The 14113-nt window shown below is 41.3% G+C and overlaps 1 protein-coding gene across 2 annotated transcripts in view; it reads left to right on the forward strand.

Annotated features, from left to right (window-relative positions):
- The window catches only part of KIAA1755 (KIAA1755 ortholog), an 81518-nt gene that overhangs the window by 27376 nt on the left and 40029 nt on the right, over positions 1-14113 (forward strand). For both annotated transcript variants that reach the window (XM_074211906.1, XM_074211907.1), the window contains exons 3-5: positions 1147-2554; positions 3884-4072; positions 10541-10664. In XM_074211906.1, coding sequence (XP_074068007.1) covers positions 1147-2554; positions 3884-4072; positions 10541-10664 — 1721 coding nt within the window. The remainder of the gene's footprint in view (positions 1-1146; positions 2555-3883; positions 4073-10540; positions 10665-14113) is intronic.

Consider the following 14113-nt stretch of genomic DNA (forward strand, 5'->3'; position numbering starts at 1 on the left):
ATATATACATTTCCATTACCATTTCTATCAGAGGACACAGAAGTTCAAAGCAAAAGGCATTTAACTAAAAAAAAAAGCAAAATATGTAATAAGGAAGCTCCCCATCTTTCCTATACGCACAGATACAGAAGTCTTCTCTACCCTAGATTACCACACCACCAGTGAAGAAGGGGATACATGCAAAGAATGCACATGACCAGGGAAATCACATAGAAGGTCTCTCACATAGACAGTATATGTGACCAAGGAATAGCTTATACCTTCAAAGACAGAGAACTGCCAATGTCCTCTAATGATACTGTCACCTTGCTCTCTATCAGTCAGCTATGCTGCCATTGCCTCTACTTTCACTAACCATTCTTCATCTGTGTCACAGCTTCTTTGGCTTATAGTCTCAAACATTATCTTTACCCCTTTTATGATACAAACATACCTTGTGGTCTACTAGAGAAAATGTTGGGCATCTTAAATTTATCCTGTGAATTCCTTAGAGTCTTTCTTAGTTGCCATGATGATTTGACTTAAAGCAGTTAAATTTCTTTCCACACTTTTCCCCCTCCCATGTCCTATGTCCTGTGAAATTACCACCCAAGGAACTTCACTAAAAAGACTGGAGCTATAAGATGACTTCAATCTGTATTCTTGCTGGTAACAAAACTGCTGCTCTGCCTCAACAGGATTTAGAACTAGATAGTACCTCAGACATATTTACTTTAATCATTTTATAGAGAAGAAAACTGAGACCAGGAAAGATTGATTTGCCTTTAGTTGCATAGATAGTATTAAGAGTAGAAATTTAAACCCAGATCTCTTGATTTTAAATCCAATGCTCTATCACACACAGCATCTACAAACATTATAAATGAAAAAAATATGTAAAAATATGAGCAATCAATGAAAATTGAAGTAGCCTGGAAAGTCCTCTTGGAGGAAATAGGATTTGAGCTGAGCCTTGATGGATGAACTTAGAGTAAATATCAGGCAGAAAGAATAACACTTCTCTAACATAGCCCTTCTCTTCCCCGGCAAATCAATTGGCATTTGCCATCAGATATTTCTTCTCAATATGAACAGTGAAAGAAATGAACTCTAGTTCAAGGCTTCCTAGTTCCTGCTTCACTGACTTTCTTTGTATTCTCTCTTCAGGCTCCATATTCACATTGCCTCTTCCTCCACACGGGTTGGCCCCTATGCCTTGGAGAAGAGGTTGTGGTTCACCTTGCACCACTTAATCCCCTCCTCTTACGTCAGGGAGACTTCTACTTACAAGCAGAACCCCATGAAGAACAGTCTGTCTGCATCATGGTTAAATGCCTTTCCAAGGACTTGAGAAATGTGGAAGAAAGACCAGTTCCTGAGTCGTCTTACCCAATTCTATTCACCAAGGAATGGCTAGAGGGTCTCAACCAAGACCCCGAAAGAGGAATTCTACATAGCTGCCTGGTGGCCACAGAAAAAGGGGTTTCTCCTGTGCCTTGGATAAAAATAACTGCCCCCAAATTTGTCAGTAAACCCCCAACAGTGAATGATCCTTCTCCCTCTCAAGTGTCTCTCCAGTTGGATGCACTAGATTTGAGTACTCCCAGAGGGGTGCTCCAGACAATGACTAGTAGCAATCTAAAGCTCCCCAGCACTACTAACTCTCAGCCAATACTCAATAATAAAGATACGGGATCCTGGAAGTCAAACAGGAACAAGTATCCAGGACTCATTAAAGTGGAACAAACAGAATCTTGGAAGAAATCTTGCAGATTGACTGCTCCTAGCACAGATGAAATGATCAACCAGAACCTAGAGGGGGATTATGTGGATCTCCTCAAGATTTCCAAAGAGAAGAGAGGGTGTTCTCCACATAATTCAGCAGTGAATCCCAGTGAAGCCATTTCTTCAGATACAGAAGAACCATTGACAAATCAGATGGTATCTGCTACCCAGAAGACACCATCTCCATCAGTGGTTAATGGGGCCCCTTTTTTCCCAGCAGGGTCTGAAAAATGGACTTGTGGGAAACCAGAGAGTTCTGAGGATGGACCCTGTACACCATGCTTGAGGAGAAAGCTCAATGGATCTCAGTTCCAGAACTCAAGATGTCGTTACCGTGAGTCCTACTTGGCTGCTCTTCAGAACCCAGTGAACTTCAGTTCAGGTCTGATGACTGCTATCAAGGAAGAATCAGATATCTCAAAGAATGAACCAACTTTGGAACCTTTGGATAAGTCACAGCCCAGAAGCAGCCCCAGTCGGGCTTCCTCTCCCCAACTTCATACAGCCTGTGCTCACAAAGTGGTACACCAGGAAAGTAGAACAGAAGAGATGGGCTTGCAAGGTTACCTAAAATTTTTCAAGTCCTCAGCTGGTTCTGCTAGAATCCTCTCTAGGTCTGGGTCCCCCACAATTAATCAGAAATTCTCATTCCTTAAAGGGCATAAACAATCTCCCTCTTCACAGGACCCTACTCCCCCAGAGAAAGTCGCACACCTACATAATGGACCCTGGAAAATCATGACTTCTCTTTATTCCCCCAAAATGAGCAGAGCAAAATTCTTGGGGAAAGGTAATACTACACACAAATAACTCTATGGGATGATATGGGAGATAGGGAGGGGATTTTATAATAACCTTTCTTGACAGAAAAAAAAAAAACACTATTATCCCTGGTATACAGATTATTTAGAAAAGAAACTTTAATGGTCCTCTGATCCTATTCTCTCACTTTACTGATAAGAAAAATGAATCCCAGAGTTCAAAACACAATTTGGTCAGGGTTACCTGAAGGTAAATAGCTCATATTTATACAACATTTAAACTATGTATACATTATTTCACTTGAGGCTCATTTGAGCCTCACAATTGCTTCGGTCTAGTGGAAAGAGTATATATAGATTCCAAGAACCTGTTCAAATCTCAACTTTGCTATTTACTACCTGTTTACCTTGGCCAGAAGTCATTACCCTATCCAGCCTTAGTTCCTTTATCTGTATGGGTAAGGGAAGAGAGCAAGTATTTAATGACTACTCTGTTACAAACACTGTATTAAGTACTTTACAAATATCTCATTTGATGCCCACAATAACAATGAGAGATCAATGCTATTATTAGTCCCATTCTGAGTTGAGGAAACTGAGGCAGACAGAGGTTAAGTGATTTACCCAGAGTCACACAGGAAGTGTCTGAGGCTGGATTTGAAATCAGGTCTTCCTGACTCTGGGCTCGGTGCTTAATCTGTCTTCTATAAAATGAGGTGGTTGGAAAATCTGACCTCTGAAATTATTTCCAGCTGCAAACCTATGATCCCACTGTGAGATTGGTTTCACAGATGAGAAAACAGAGGTTCAGAGAGATTGGAGTGACATGCTTACAACCCCACAGCTTTCAAATGTGAGAGGCAAGTTTAGAATGGGTCTGTCTGACTCCAAATTCTTCCTTCTATCTTATTGGACCACACCACCTCATTCCAAAGTGACAGCAAGTGGATCAGGACCCAGATTCCAAATCTAACAGTACAATGTATGATATGATATGGATTGAATTCTGTGCTTAATTGTACACAGTACTTTGAGAAGCCCAAAGCTCTGGCTAGAGGTGAAAGAAGATTAGAGTGGCATAAAAATAATTAGCCCTTCAGAAAGTCACATTTATCTAACCTTGCTGCCCTTCAGAGGCACCAAGGCACCCCCTGTAGTTATCTTCTTCAGCAGCCTGGCACAAAAAAAAAGCCCAGAGACCAGTCAGTGCCTACTTGGTAAAGTGGTTTCCTGATTCCTTTAAAATTCATGCCCACCCATTTGTTATGAAAAACAGAAACTTCCTCCTTGAAGCAGCGACCTATTCCTATACACTCATTAGAAAACTTTGTGGTTTTCTTCTTTTTTTTTTCACATAGCTGGCTCCAGTCAGACCAAACCATCTGTCGGGGAAACCTCCTCCACCCAGAGTTCCATTGTTAAATCCAGTTCGAGTATGGAACTCCCAGAAAGAGACTCTGCACTTTTAGAGACCCTCTCTGAGCGACAGCTCCATGCTTGGGATCTGAAGGCTGAGATCTTACTCTCAGGGATAGCTTGCTTGCCAGGTACTGCTCCACTGAATGGGGTAGGCAAGGGAGTGGGGGTGGAAGGAGGAAAGTTGGAAGACAATTCACTGACCTCATGCTGTCCTCCCCATTGCTCTACCTTTTCTGTTATATTTTTCCCCCTCCTTCAAGGCCTACCTCAGGTACTACCTCTCATAGGATCAGGGATCTAGTCATTTCAGGGATCATCTAGTCCCGCTCCCTCATTCCACAGAGGAGGAGATTGAGGTCTAGAAAAACTAAGTGATTTTACTTTCCACTTTTCTCACTAGTAGTGTTATTTTTCATTTAAAATTTTATTTCTATAAATATGTAATGAGGCAATTTATTATTTTCAAATGAAATAATAAATATTTTAAAATGTTGTCAGGTTTAATTTTAATAGTTTAAATACTAACAGATTTAACTTACATAAGCAAAGCATTTTGGAGGCCTCAATAATTATTTTTTTGCTAGGCAATGGGGTTAAGTGACTTGCCAAAGGTCAGACAGCTAGGTAGTTAGTGTCTGAGGCTAGATTTGGACTCAGGACCTCCAGACTCCAAGTTCAGTGCTCTATCCACTGCGCCACCTAGCTGCCCCAAAGGTCTCAATAATTTTTAAAAATCTGAAGAGATCTTGAGACTGAAAAGTTTCAGAATCATTGCTCTAGACCGCCCCCCCCTTTTACCACAGTATGAATTGCCTACTCTATTTCTGGACATCTTTATTGAAGTATATATATTATTGTTTCCTTCTTTAATCAAGTTACTAAGGGGGTATATTGAGCTGAGCACAGGATGTTCCCAAAACTATGTTTTCAGTCATAACAAACTATGACTGATTTGTAGAACTTTATCTCTTGAATGTCCATAATTAGAATGTGAGCTCCTTGAGAGAAGTAACCATGCTTGGATCCCCAGCATCATCCTTGGTACAAAATAAATACTTAATAAATGCTTGTTGGTTTGTTGACTGATCAAAAGCCCCATCAGAGCTAAATGACTATAAGTCATAGAAAACCAAGGTCTCAGAAGAATTAAAATCAGAAAATCCTAGATTTAGATTGGAAGAGACCTTTGAGATCATCTAGTCCAACTTCTTCATTAGGTAAGGTGAAAAAATAGGATTTGAACCCAAGTCATCTGATTCCAAATTTAGCAACTTTTTTTCCTACTGAGACCTTCCACAAATCCAAAGGGAAATGATAAACAATAATAATAGCTGGCTTTTCTGTAATGCTTTTAATGTCTTCAAAGAACTTTAGATGTGCTATTCCATGTGATCCTCACTTTACTACTGTGAAGGATAGCTAGATGGCATAGGGCAACTAGGAGGTAGTGACCAGAGCACTGGGCCTAAAGTCAAAAAGACCTAAGTTCAAATGTGACCTCAGTCTCTTACTGTGTGACCCTGGTCAAGTCACCTAACCCTGTTTTCCTTGGTTTCCTCATCTATAAAAATAAGATAGAAAAGGAAATGGCAAACCCCTCCAGCATCTTTGCCAAGAAAACTTCAAGTAGAATCATACATGACTGAAAAATGATTAAACAATAATAATGTGAGGTAAAGGGCTATTATTATTATTCCCAATTTATAGATGAAGAAACTAAGGCACAGAAAAGTACCTCATTTATTTTGGAAAAGTTATTTTTCATTTAAAATATTTTATTGCTGTAATCTATAAATTAAATCTATAATACAGAAATATAGAATCACTAGCTAATAAGTGTGTGAGGCAGGATTTGAGTCTGGTACAAGTCTAACACTTCTCACTATGCCAAGCTGATTTATAAATAAACAATTCAAAGGGTTAACGGTTATAAAATGTTACAGACAAGATGGAAGGAAGGAAGGAAAGAAAGGAGGGAGGAAGGAAGGAGAGTGAAAGAAGGAAGGAAGGAAAGAAGAAAAGAAGGAAAAGGAAAGGAGGGAGGGAGGGAGGAAGGAAGGAAGGAAGGAAGGAAGGAAGGAAGGAAGGAAGGGAGGGAGGGAGGGAGGGAGGGAGGGAGGAAGGAAGGAAGGAGGAAAAAAAGAAGGAAGTGGAAAGAAAGAAGGAAGGAAGAAAAGGAAGGGGAAAGAAGGAAGGAGAGAAAGAAAGAAAGAAAGAAAGAGAGACCTTATAGTATGGTGGAATGAGTATTGACCTTAGAGATGAGGAGTCGCCAGCTTGGTGCTCATGGCAAGTCTCCCCTAATCTGCAGGAGCAAGGCATTGGCCTAAGTGACCCTTAAGGACTAGTCCATTTCTGGGTGAGGAGTCATGTTGTAGAGACAAGAGCCCCAAATTTGAGACCCAGGACCTGCTGCTTACCCCACAGGTGACCTTGCATAATCAATGAACAAACATTTACTAATTGCTACACTCTGTGCAGCATGAGTCATGTACCCCAGATGATCCCCTTTTTCTTCAGCTTTAAAATGGAAATAATAATCCTTTTACTAGCTGCCTCACAGAGTTGTGATGATGAAAACTCTTCATAAATCTTAAAGGGCTTTAGAAATGTGATCACTGCCACCTCTGGCAGTCTGTGTTCTCAGGTCACCTTCAGCTCTGACATTCTATTTCCTAGTCATCTGAGGGACATGAAGTGTAGTAGACTGGTGTAGAATAACAAAAGACCTAAATTCGAATCCTTTCTCAGACACTAATTAGCTTTGAAATCCTGGATGCTTGACATCTTTCAAAACTCAATTTCCTTCTCTGTAGAATGGGGATAATAATACCTCACCTCATAGAACTTTTGTGAAGATCAAATAAGGTAATATTTGTTTGCAAACCTCAATGTGCTTTAGAGATGCTGATGATTATTATTGTTCTAAGGCTCTTGCTAGCTCTGCCACACTGTGATTCAAAGGTTTGGCTATTTTTTTAGAGAAGGAGGGGGGGAGAGAGAGAGAATTCCAGAGAGGGGGTCAGGCAACCCTGCCATGGCCCCTGTTGAGGAGGGCCAGTAGCACGGAGGGCGTCAAGCCAAGAAGGCCAAGGGCAGCTTACGAAGGTCAGGGCCCAACAGCAGTTTTGCTGGCTGAACAGATGGGGTGTTGATGGCTTCCAAGCTGAACACCTCATGACAGGGAGGATAATGGCAACAGACGCGGCAGTCTTCCCGGGAACAGGAAATTACATGACATGAATCTCATGACTGAAAATCTGCAAGTATAAATATAGAAAGCAGGACCTGTAAATTGCTCCTTCTCCCTCCCCGATGTCGCCAACACCACATCTCCCCTGCTTTTCCTCCCAGGTCATCACAGGGCTGCAGATAGAGATGGTTTTTAATTCTCTGCCTGCCTTGAATACAAACTCCCCAGAGAAGAAGAGGTCAGGTTTTTTTAGCTCAGGTGCTGGGAACCATAGCCAAAGAGTATGGTACCCCCAACTTGGCCATCCATGGGGTCTTTCTTCAGTTCCAATTCAGCAATGTTTATTAAATAAAAAGCAATTATTTGATTTATTAAATTCCTATATTCAAAGCATTGTGTTCAGTGTTGGCAGAGAGAAAACACTTTAATAATATACAGATCCTGCCTTCACAAAGCTCACGTTTATACTTATGCCATAAACATAAACAATTAGTATGCAATATCAATATCAATACCCATTAAGTAATATGGTCAATATATCAGGGAGGAGCAAAGTACAATGCAGGACAGCTGGGTGTGCAGTGGCTAGAGTCCTAGAATGAGGAAATCTCATCTTCCTCAGTTCAAATCCAACCTCAGACACTTACTAGCTATGTGACCCTGGCCAAAGTCACTTAATTCTGTTTACCTCAGTTTCCTCATTTAGAAAATAAGATGGAGAAGTAAATGGCAAACTACTTCATATCTTTGCAAAGAAAACCCCAAATGGGGTCATAAAGAGCCAAACATAACTGAAAAATGACTCAACAATAACAACAAAGTACAACAAATGTAAGGTCCAAGGACAAAGGTCTTTGGGATGAATAAATGAATGATTTTTTTATAATGTGGTAAATATTTTGTTCAAAGCACTGAGAATAAAAAGAGAGTCCCTACTTGGACCATAATGTCTATTTCATTAATTTCTACTGGGCTGGTCTGGGGAAACTTTAGGGTACTCTTTAAGGTCCCAATGGAGTTTTTATAGGTAAGATCCTAGTAGATGGCATACTGCCCTGGCATAATACAAATTAACATAAAAAGACAATTCCTACTCTCAAGGTGCTAGTGGAGGAGATGACATAGATGGAAGGTTTCAGCTACCAGTCAGATGGAAAGGTCCCATGAGCATTGGTAAATAGTATGGCAAGATGTCTTTTTAAAAGTGATTTCCTCTGATTAAATCATGTCAGTCTTCAGAATGCCAAAGACTGGTAGCAAAAGTTTCCATTTCTAGGTCTTCATACTTATAGCCATAATCCCTTCAGGAGCAGCTTCCAGGTTCCACCTCTCTCCACATGACTTGTTTTCCAGGGTGTTGAATGGAGTCATTTGGCTGAAAGTATTACTATTCCCAAGGCTCATGGGTTCAAGATCATGGGATGTCTCCTTCAAGGTAGAAGGGGAAGTGGTGATCAAGGAGATGGTGGTGGTTGTTTGGCTTGCCTGGCAAATGCTACCTCCTGCCTCTTCCTCAGGATGCACTGCTGCTCTAACTAGGCTGACTTGCCTGTCTGATAGGTGGCAATTGGTTGTTAGTTGGTGGCAATGATTTTTCCCTTCTCCCTGACTACTATATCCCCTGAGACCTTGATGGAGATAACCTAAGACTTTGAAACTAAGAACTCTGGAATAACAGTGCTTCCAATCCATTGACCTAGCCATCCTTCTGGGGAAGCAAGCTCTGTGCAGAGAGATCTCCCTAGATGATGCTCTGAGGCCCAGTCAAGAAGCTGAACTGGTGGTCTGGGTGGTGTTGAGGGGAAGGAATAGAAATCAGTGAAAGTTTCATGGAAAGTGGCATATTTTTGAGTTAGGTCAAAAAAGACCAAGTAGGAAGTCAAAAACTAAGTGCAAAGATGGAGAATATTCATAATTATAAGATCATAGGACCTGGAAGATATCTGAGGCCATCTTGTCCAACTCCTCATTTTACAGAGAAAGAAACTGAGGTCCAAGGAGGTTGAAGGGCTTGTCTAAGATCATACAAGTAGTGTCAGTGGAACCTAGATCTAGGTGCATTGATTTTGGGGCCAGTGCTCTTCTCATTTATCACTATTGCCCTCTCTAAGTACTGGTAATTGGCAGGGAAAATACAGGTCTTCTTTGGGAGACAGAAAGAAGTTCATTTTGTTTAGAGTGAAATGAGGCTGAGAACATAAGACAGTGTCAAATTGAGGTTGACCTCAGATTCTCAAAGTAAAGGTGTTTGGAATTTCCTCCATAGATAATAAGAAGCCATTGGAGCTTTTTGAGCAAGAGTGGCCAGAGCAATGTTTAAAGAAGATGATTCCATTACCATTCATGGCATGTAGTAAAGTAGGAAGAGAGCAAAAGTAGGAAGGCCTGTAAAGAAACTAGATGTGAAATCAAAAGCATTTGTTAATTGATTCAATTAAATTTTACAGACATTTATTCATACCCATTATGTTTTCTAGGCCTGGAGATACAAATCAAACTGAAAAACCTATCCTTGAGGTATTCATATTCCATTGATTGAATGTTAAATGTTAGAATAGCTCTCTTCAATTATTCAATAAATATTTCCCAAATGTGATCATTGATGGCTCATGGGTTACAAGTTTTCCCATGATCTGCTAGAGGATCTGAAGATGCCATGGTCTAGCTGAGGACTAATGTTGGGCCATAGATCTTTATAATACAAGGTGAATGATGGTGAGGTTTACATGAGAAATACAAATTGCTACGGTATTTCAAACAGCAGATGGAGCAAGCAGCATCTGTTTGCCAGATTAGGAAATTCTTGGTCATATCCTTTGGGAATGTTTTTATCAGTAGTGATAGGCCTACGCCAATTCATTCATAATCTGTCTTTCTCTCTCAGTCTATAACTAAGGACTAGAGTGAAACTAATTCCCCTTTTAGTAATTAAACCCCTATCCCAGGTTCAAAATCATTGGGAACAATATGAGGCCTTGTGTTTCCAGTCAGAGATCAACAGGTCCCTTAGGATTCTGATCCCCATATCTGCCATTTAGTCAGGTAAATCACTCAACCTCTCTGAGTTTTGGGTTCTTTATTTGTAAAATAGGGGGATTAGGGAATTAGATTAAATGCCCTTTAGAATTGCTTTCTAAATCTATTATCTTTTTTTTTTTAGTTTTTGCAAGGCAAGGGGGTTAAGTGGCTTGCCCAAGGCCACACAGCTAGGTAATTATTAAGTGTCTGAGGCCGGATTTGAACTCAGGTACTCCTGACTCCAAGGCCAGTGCTCTACCCACTGCGCCACCTAGCTGCCCCTTTAAATCTATTATCTTTTGATCCTAAACTTTGATCTCCTTAGAATAACTTTCCAATTAGGTAAGCTCAAAGCAACCAACTCTATTTTGACCCCTTCTGACAGGTAACCAAGACAAGACAGGGAGGCATCTGCTCCAGGTGACTGCAGGTGGCTCAGCGTGGGATGCTCCATGGTGCTCAGCCAGAGAGGTCACCAAGCTCCTCATCTACTTGTGCTCTATCCCCAGGTATGGAAAAGGTGGCATATTTTTGAGTTAGGTCAAAAAAGGCCAAGTAGGAATTCAACAAACCATGTTATGGTATGGCAATGGGTGGTATCTGTAAGTCAGACAACAAGCATGGACTGGTCAAGACCAGATTGTCACTCAAGTCACCAACAGGATTGGAGCTAAAAGTCAACTGAGCCTCTTGGCTTCTTCCCACTTCACCACATACACATTTGAAAATCAGTGATACTTGGCAGTATGGCATAAGAGAAAGAGCCCTGGATTTTAGTCAGAAGTCTTGGGTTCAAATTTTCCTTCAACTACTTATTTCATAAATAAGTACCTTCCCTTGTCTGGGATTCAATTTTATCATCTGGAGTAAAAGGATTAGACTGGTTGATTTATAAATCCTGAATGAGGGAAAGGGAAAGAGTCAGAGATGACCTGGGTTTTAGTGATAGTTTAAATGATAGGAAGTCAGGAGAAGGAGAAGACCTGGGGGGAAGATAAGAATCTCAGTTGAGACTCAAACAAAGTGAGAGCTACTGAGAATAAGTGGTAGGGAGAAAGAAAAATTATGGAAGTAAACAGCAAGAGATCCCTTAGAATTCCAGGAAGGCTTCCTAGAGGTGATGATGCCTGATTTGGGTCCTGAAGGAAAATAGACCTTAACTAGAGAGGAGAGGAAAGGCATTCCAGGTTGAAGGAAGAGCATGAGCAAAGATATGGAGGCAGGAAAGCTCAGGAATAGAAGCAGCCCTGGGTTTATAAAGGAGAGAGAGAGAGACAGAGACAGAGAGAGAGAGACAGAGAGAGAGAGAGAAGAGACAGAGAGAGAGACAGACAGAGACAGAGTGACAGAGACACAGAGGCACAAAGACACGAGAGAGAGAGAGAGAGAGACAAAAAGAGAGAGAGACAGAGAGAGAGAGACAAAGAGACAGAGAGACAGAGACAGAGAGAGACAGAGACAGAGAGACAGAGACAGAGACAGACAGGGGCAGAGGCAGAAACAGAGAAAGAAAGAGAGGGGACATCATACAGAACTAAAATCAAGATCTCTGAAAATCATTTCCCTTTTCTGAGTCTCAGTTTTCCCTATCTGTAAAATGGGGAAAATCAGACTCATATCATGGAACCACAGAATCTCAGAGTTTGAAGAGGCCTCAGAGACCAAGCCCTAGCTGAGGAAAAATCTACTCTTACCTCATAGCTAGGATGTCAACAAGCTTTTGGTTGAAATAATAAAGGGCCTCCTGTGGCCCCTCTATTTTGGGGATGTAACAGAGATTTCTTTTGTATCGAAAGTAAATTTGCCTCTTTGCAATTTCCATCCGCTGTCTATCTGGGACCAAAAATACAAATCTATATCCCTTTCCACATGACAAATATTCTCAAATATTTGAAAATAGTTGTCTCCCCCCCCCAAATCTCCATAGTCGTTTCCTTATCCCACTAAATGAAGAAATCCCAAGGAATCTCAAAACCCTTTAGACACTCTGTTCGAGTAAGATCAGCATTGATGGTTCAAAGTCCCTTTTCCTAATGACCAGAAATTCCCCAGAAATCTTCCTTCCCCCTACTCTCATGATAGTACTAATCCCTAGTTCCAGACTCCTTGCTTCCTTTCCCCCAAAACTGAGCCCTCCTAGGAAAACTCCCCAGGTCTTGATTCATTGGTGAGGATACCCCATTGCCTAAAGGGTCCTAATGGGATCCACTCAAGTCCACCAGGGTCCCAATGGACTAGACTTTTTCCATCATCTTCTCTGGCACCTCTTCATATTTCAAATACATTCCCTCAATGATGCTCCCTTTCTTTACTGTCTTCTGGAAGCCATGTTTTCTTGTACAGGATTTTAGTGTTCTGAACCTTCCCAAGTCTACATTAAGATCACACACTTCTCCACTCCACTCCCCCCAGACCTATCAGCTCAGATTCCTTTAATGAATACTTTAATGACATGTACCTAAGACTCTCTTTTTAGTTCTCTTCATCTTACAATGAATGTCCTTCCCCAGAGGCAGCCTCAGGTTTGTACACAGCACTTCAGCTTTGGTCTGACCAGGGTACATCACAACGAGACCTCCAGTCCTGAAAGCTACAGATATATGAACAACAAATGAGATCATATATGCCCATAATGCCCATCATATCTATACAAAATAGAAGAGTTAATGAGCATAACTGTAGAAAGGATGGGACTATTTGGAGAGGTCTTCAAAAGCCAAGGAGAGGAGTTTGTCCTTGATGTCATCAATGGCTTCCTGGCAAAAGTTACTTTGGGGGGAGGGCAAAAGGGGGAATAAAATAAGAGACTTTAGAATTTAGAACATAAAATGTCAACAATGAAAGAGAACTTAGAAGTAATTTTATCTAATGTCCTAACTTGACAGAAAGGGAAACTGAGACCCCAAGAGGAAAAATATCTTGTCCAAGGTCACATAATGAATTGGAGTGATCCATGTTATCCCAGGTTTCAGTCACAAGGTCTATTGCCTCTGGTTAGGATTTTTTGCTCAGAGACTCCTGCCAGGAACTGGCAGATTCCAAGAGGACACGGAAACACTCCAGGCCAATAAGCTTTGCTTCTGCAATCAGCTATTTGGAGCAGGGAGCCTTTAGCAAAAGGAAGGGGACGTGGTATAATCTCAGGGCTAGTCTGGACCTTGTCCAGAAAGAGACTGCTGCCATCTTCTGGAGTTTGAAATTATTTCATCCAACTTTGTAAAGAAAGGAGATTTCACCTGTCTGGAGCTGTTCTGTGGTGGGTTGGGGACATAAACATGAGTAACTAGGACAGAGGCCCTTTCTGCCCCACTCCCCAACTCTTGTCTGCAAAACTGAAGATTCACATCCCCAGCCACCCCAACCCACGGGGTAAATGCTCCCCTTAGTATTCTGGCTATTTGACTGGGCCCAGTCCTTCCCACAGGCCAGAATGGACATCAATGTGTCCCCAGGTCCCCATTGCTATATCATCCCCAACCTGAATCTGTCAGCTTGTGTGCTTGCTTGTACATGTGTATAGATGCCCTATCGAGGTGGCATCTTTCCTTATTAACTGGATCTTTCTATTCCTTAATCCAACAAAGTGATTCTCATGATGAATTTTAAGCAGGGCAGGCTGGTAGGAAAGGGGTTTCTGGGAAAGAATCTTTACAGTGCCTCTCACATATTAGATAGACATTAACAGAATTGTAAGAACTCCTCAGAGTGAACCCTCACTCCAAGAAAAGAACCTAGGAATGAAGGGGATGTGGTATAAGATCCTTCAGCTAGAAGTAGGAAGGCTGATTCTTCAGTCTTGTTTTTGATGTCAAGTCACTGAGGAAACTTAGGCTAGTCACTTCCTTCTGTTGCCCTCAGTTTCCTCCTTTGTAAAATAAGGAGATTGGACTATCCAGTCTTTTAGCTCTTGTAATCTATGATTTATTAAAGACACAGGCAAATCTTGTCCCAGCTTCTC

The sequence above is a fragment of the Macrotis lagotis genome, chromosome 1 (genome assembly GCF_037893015.1).
Source record: "Macrotis lagotis isolate mMagLag1 chromosome 1, bilby.v1.9.chrom.fasta, whole genome shotgun sequence".
Taxonomy (NCBI): domain Eukaryota; kingdom Metazoa; phylum Chordata; class Mammalia; order Peramelemorphia; family Peramelidae; genus Macrotis; species Macrotis lagotis.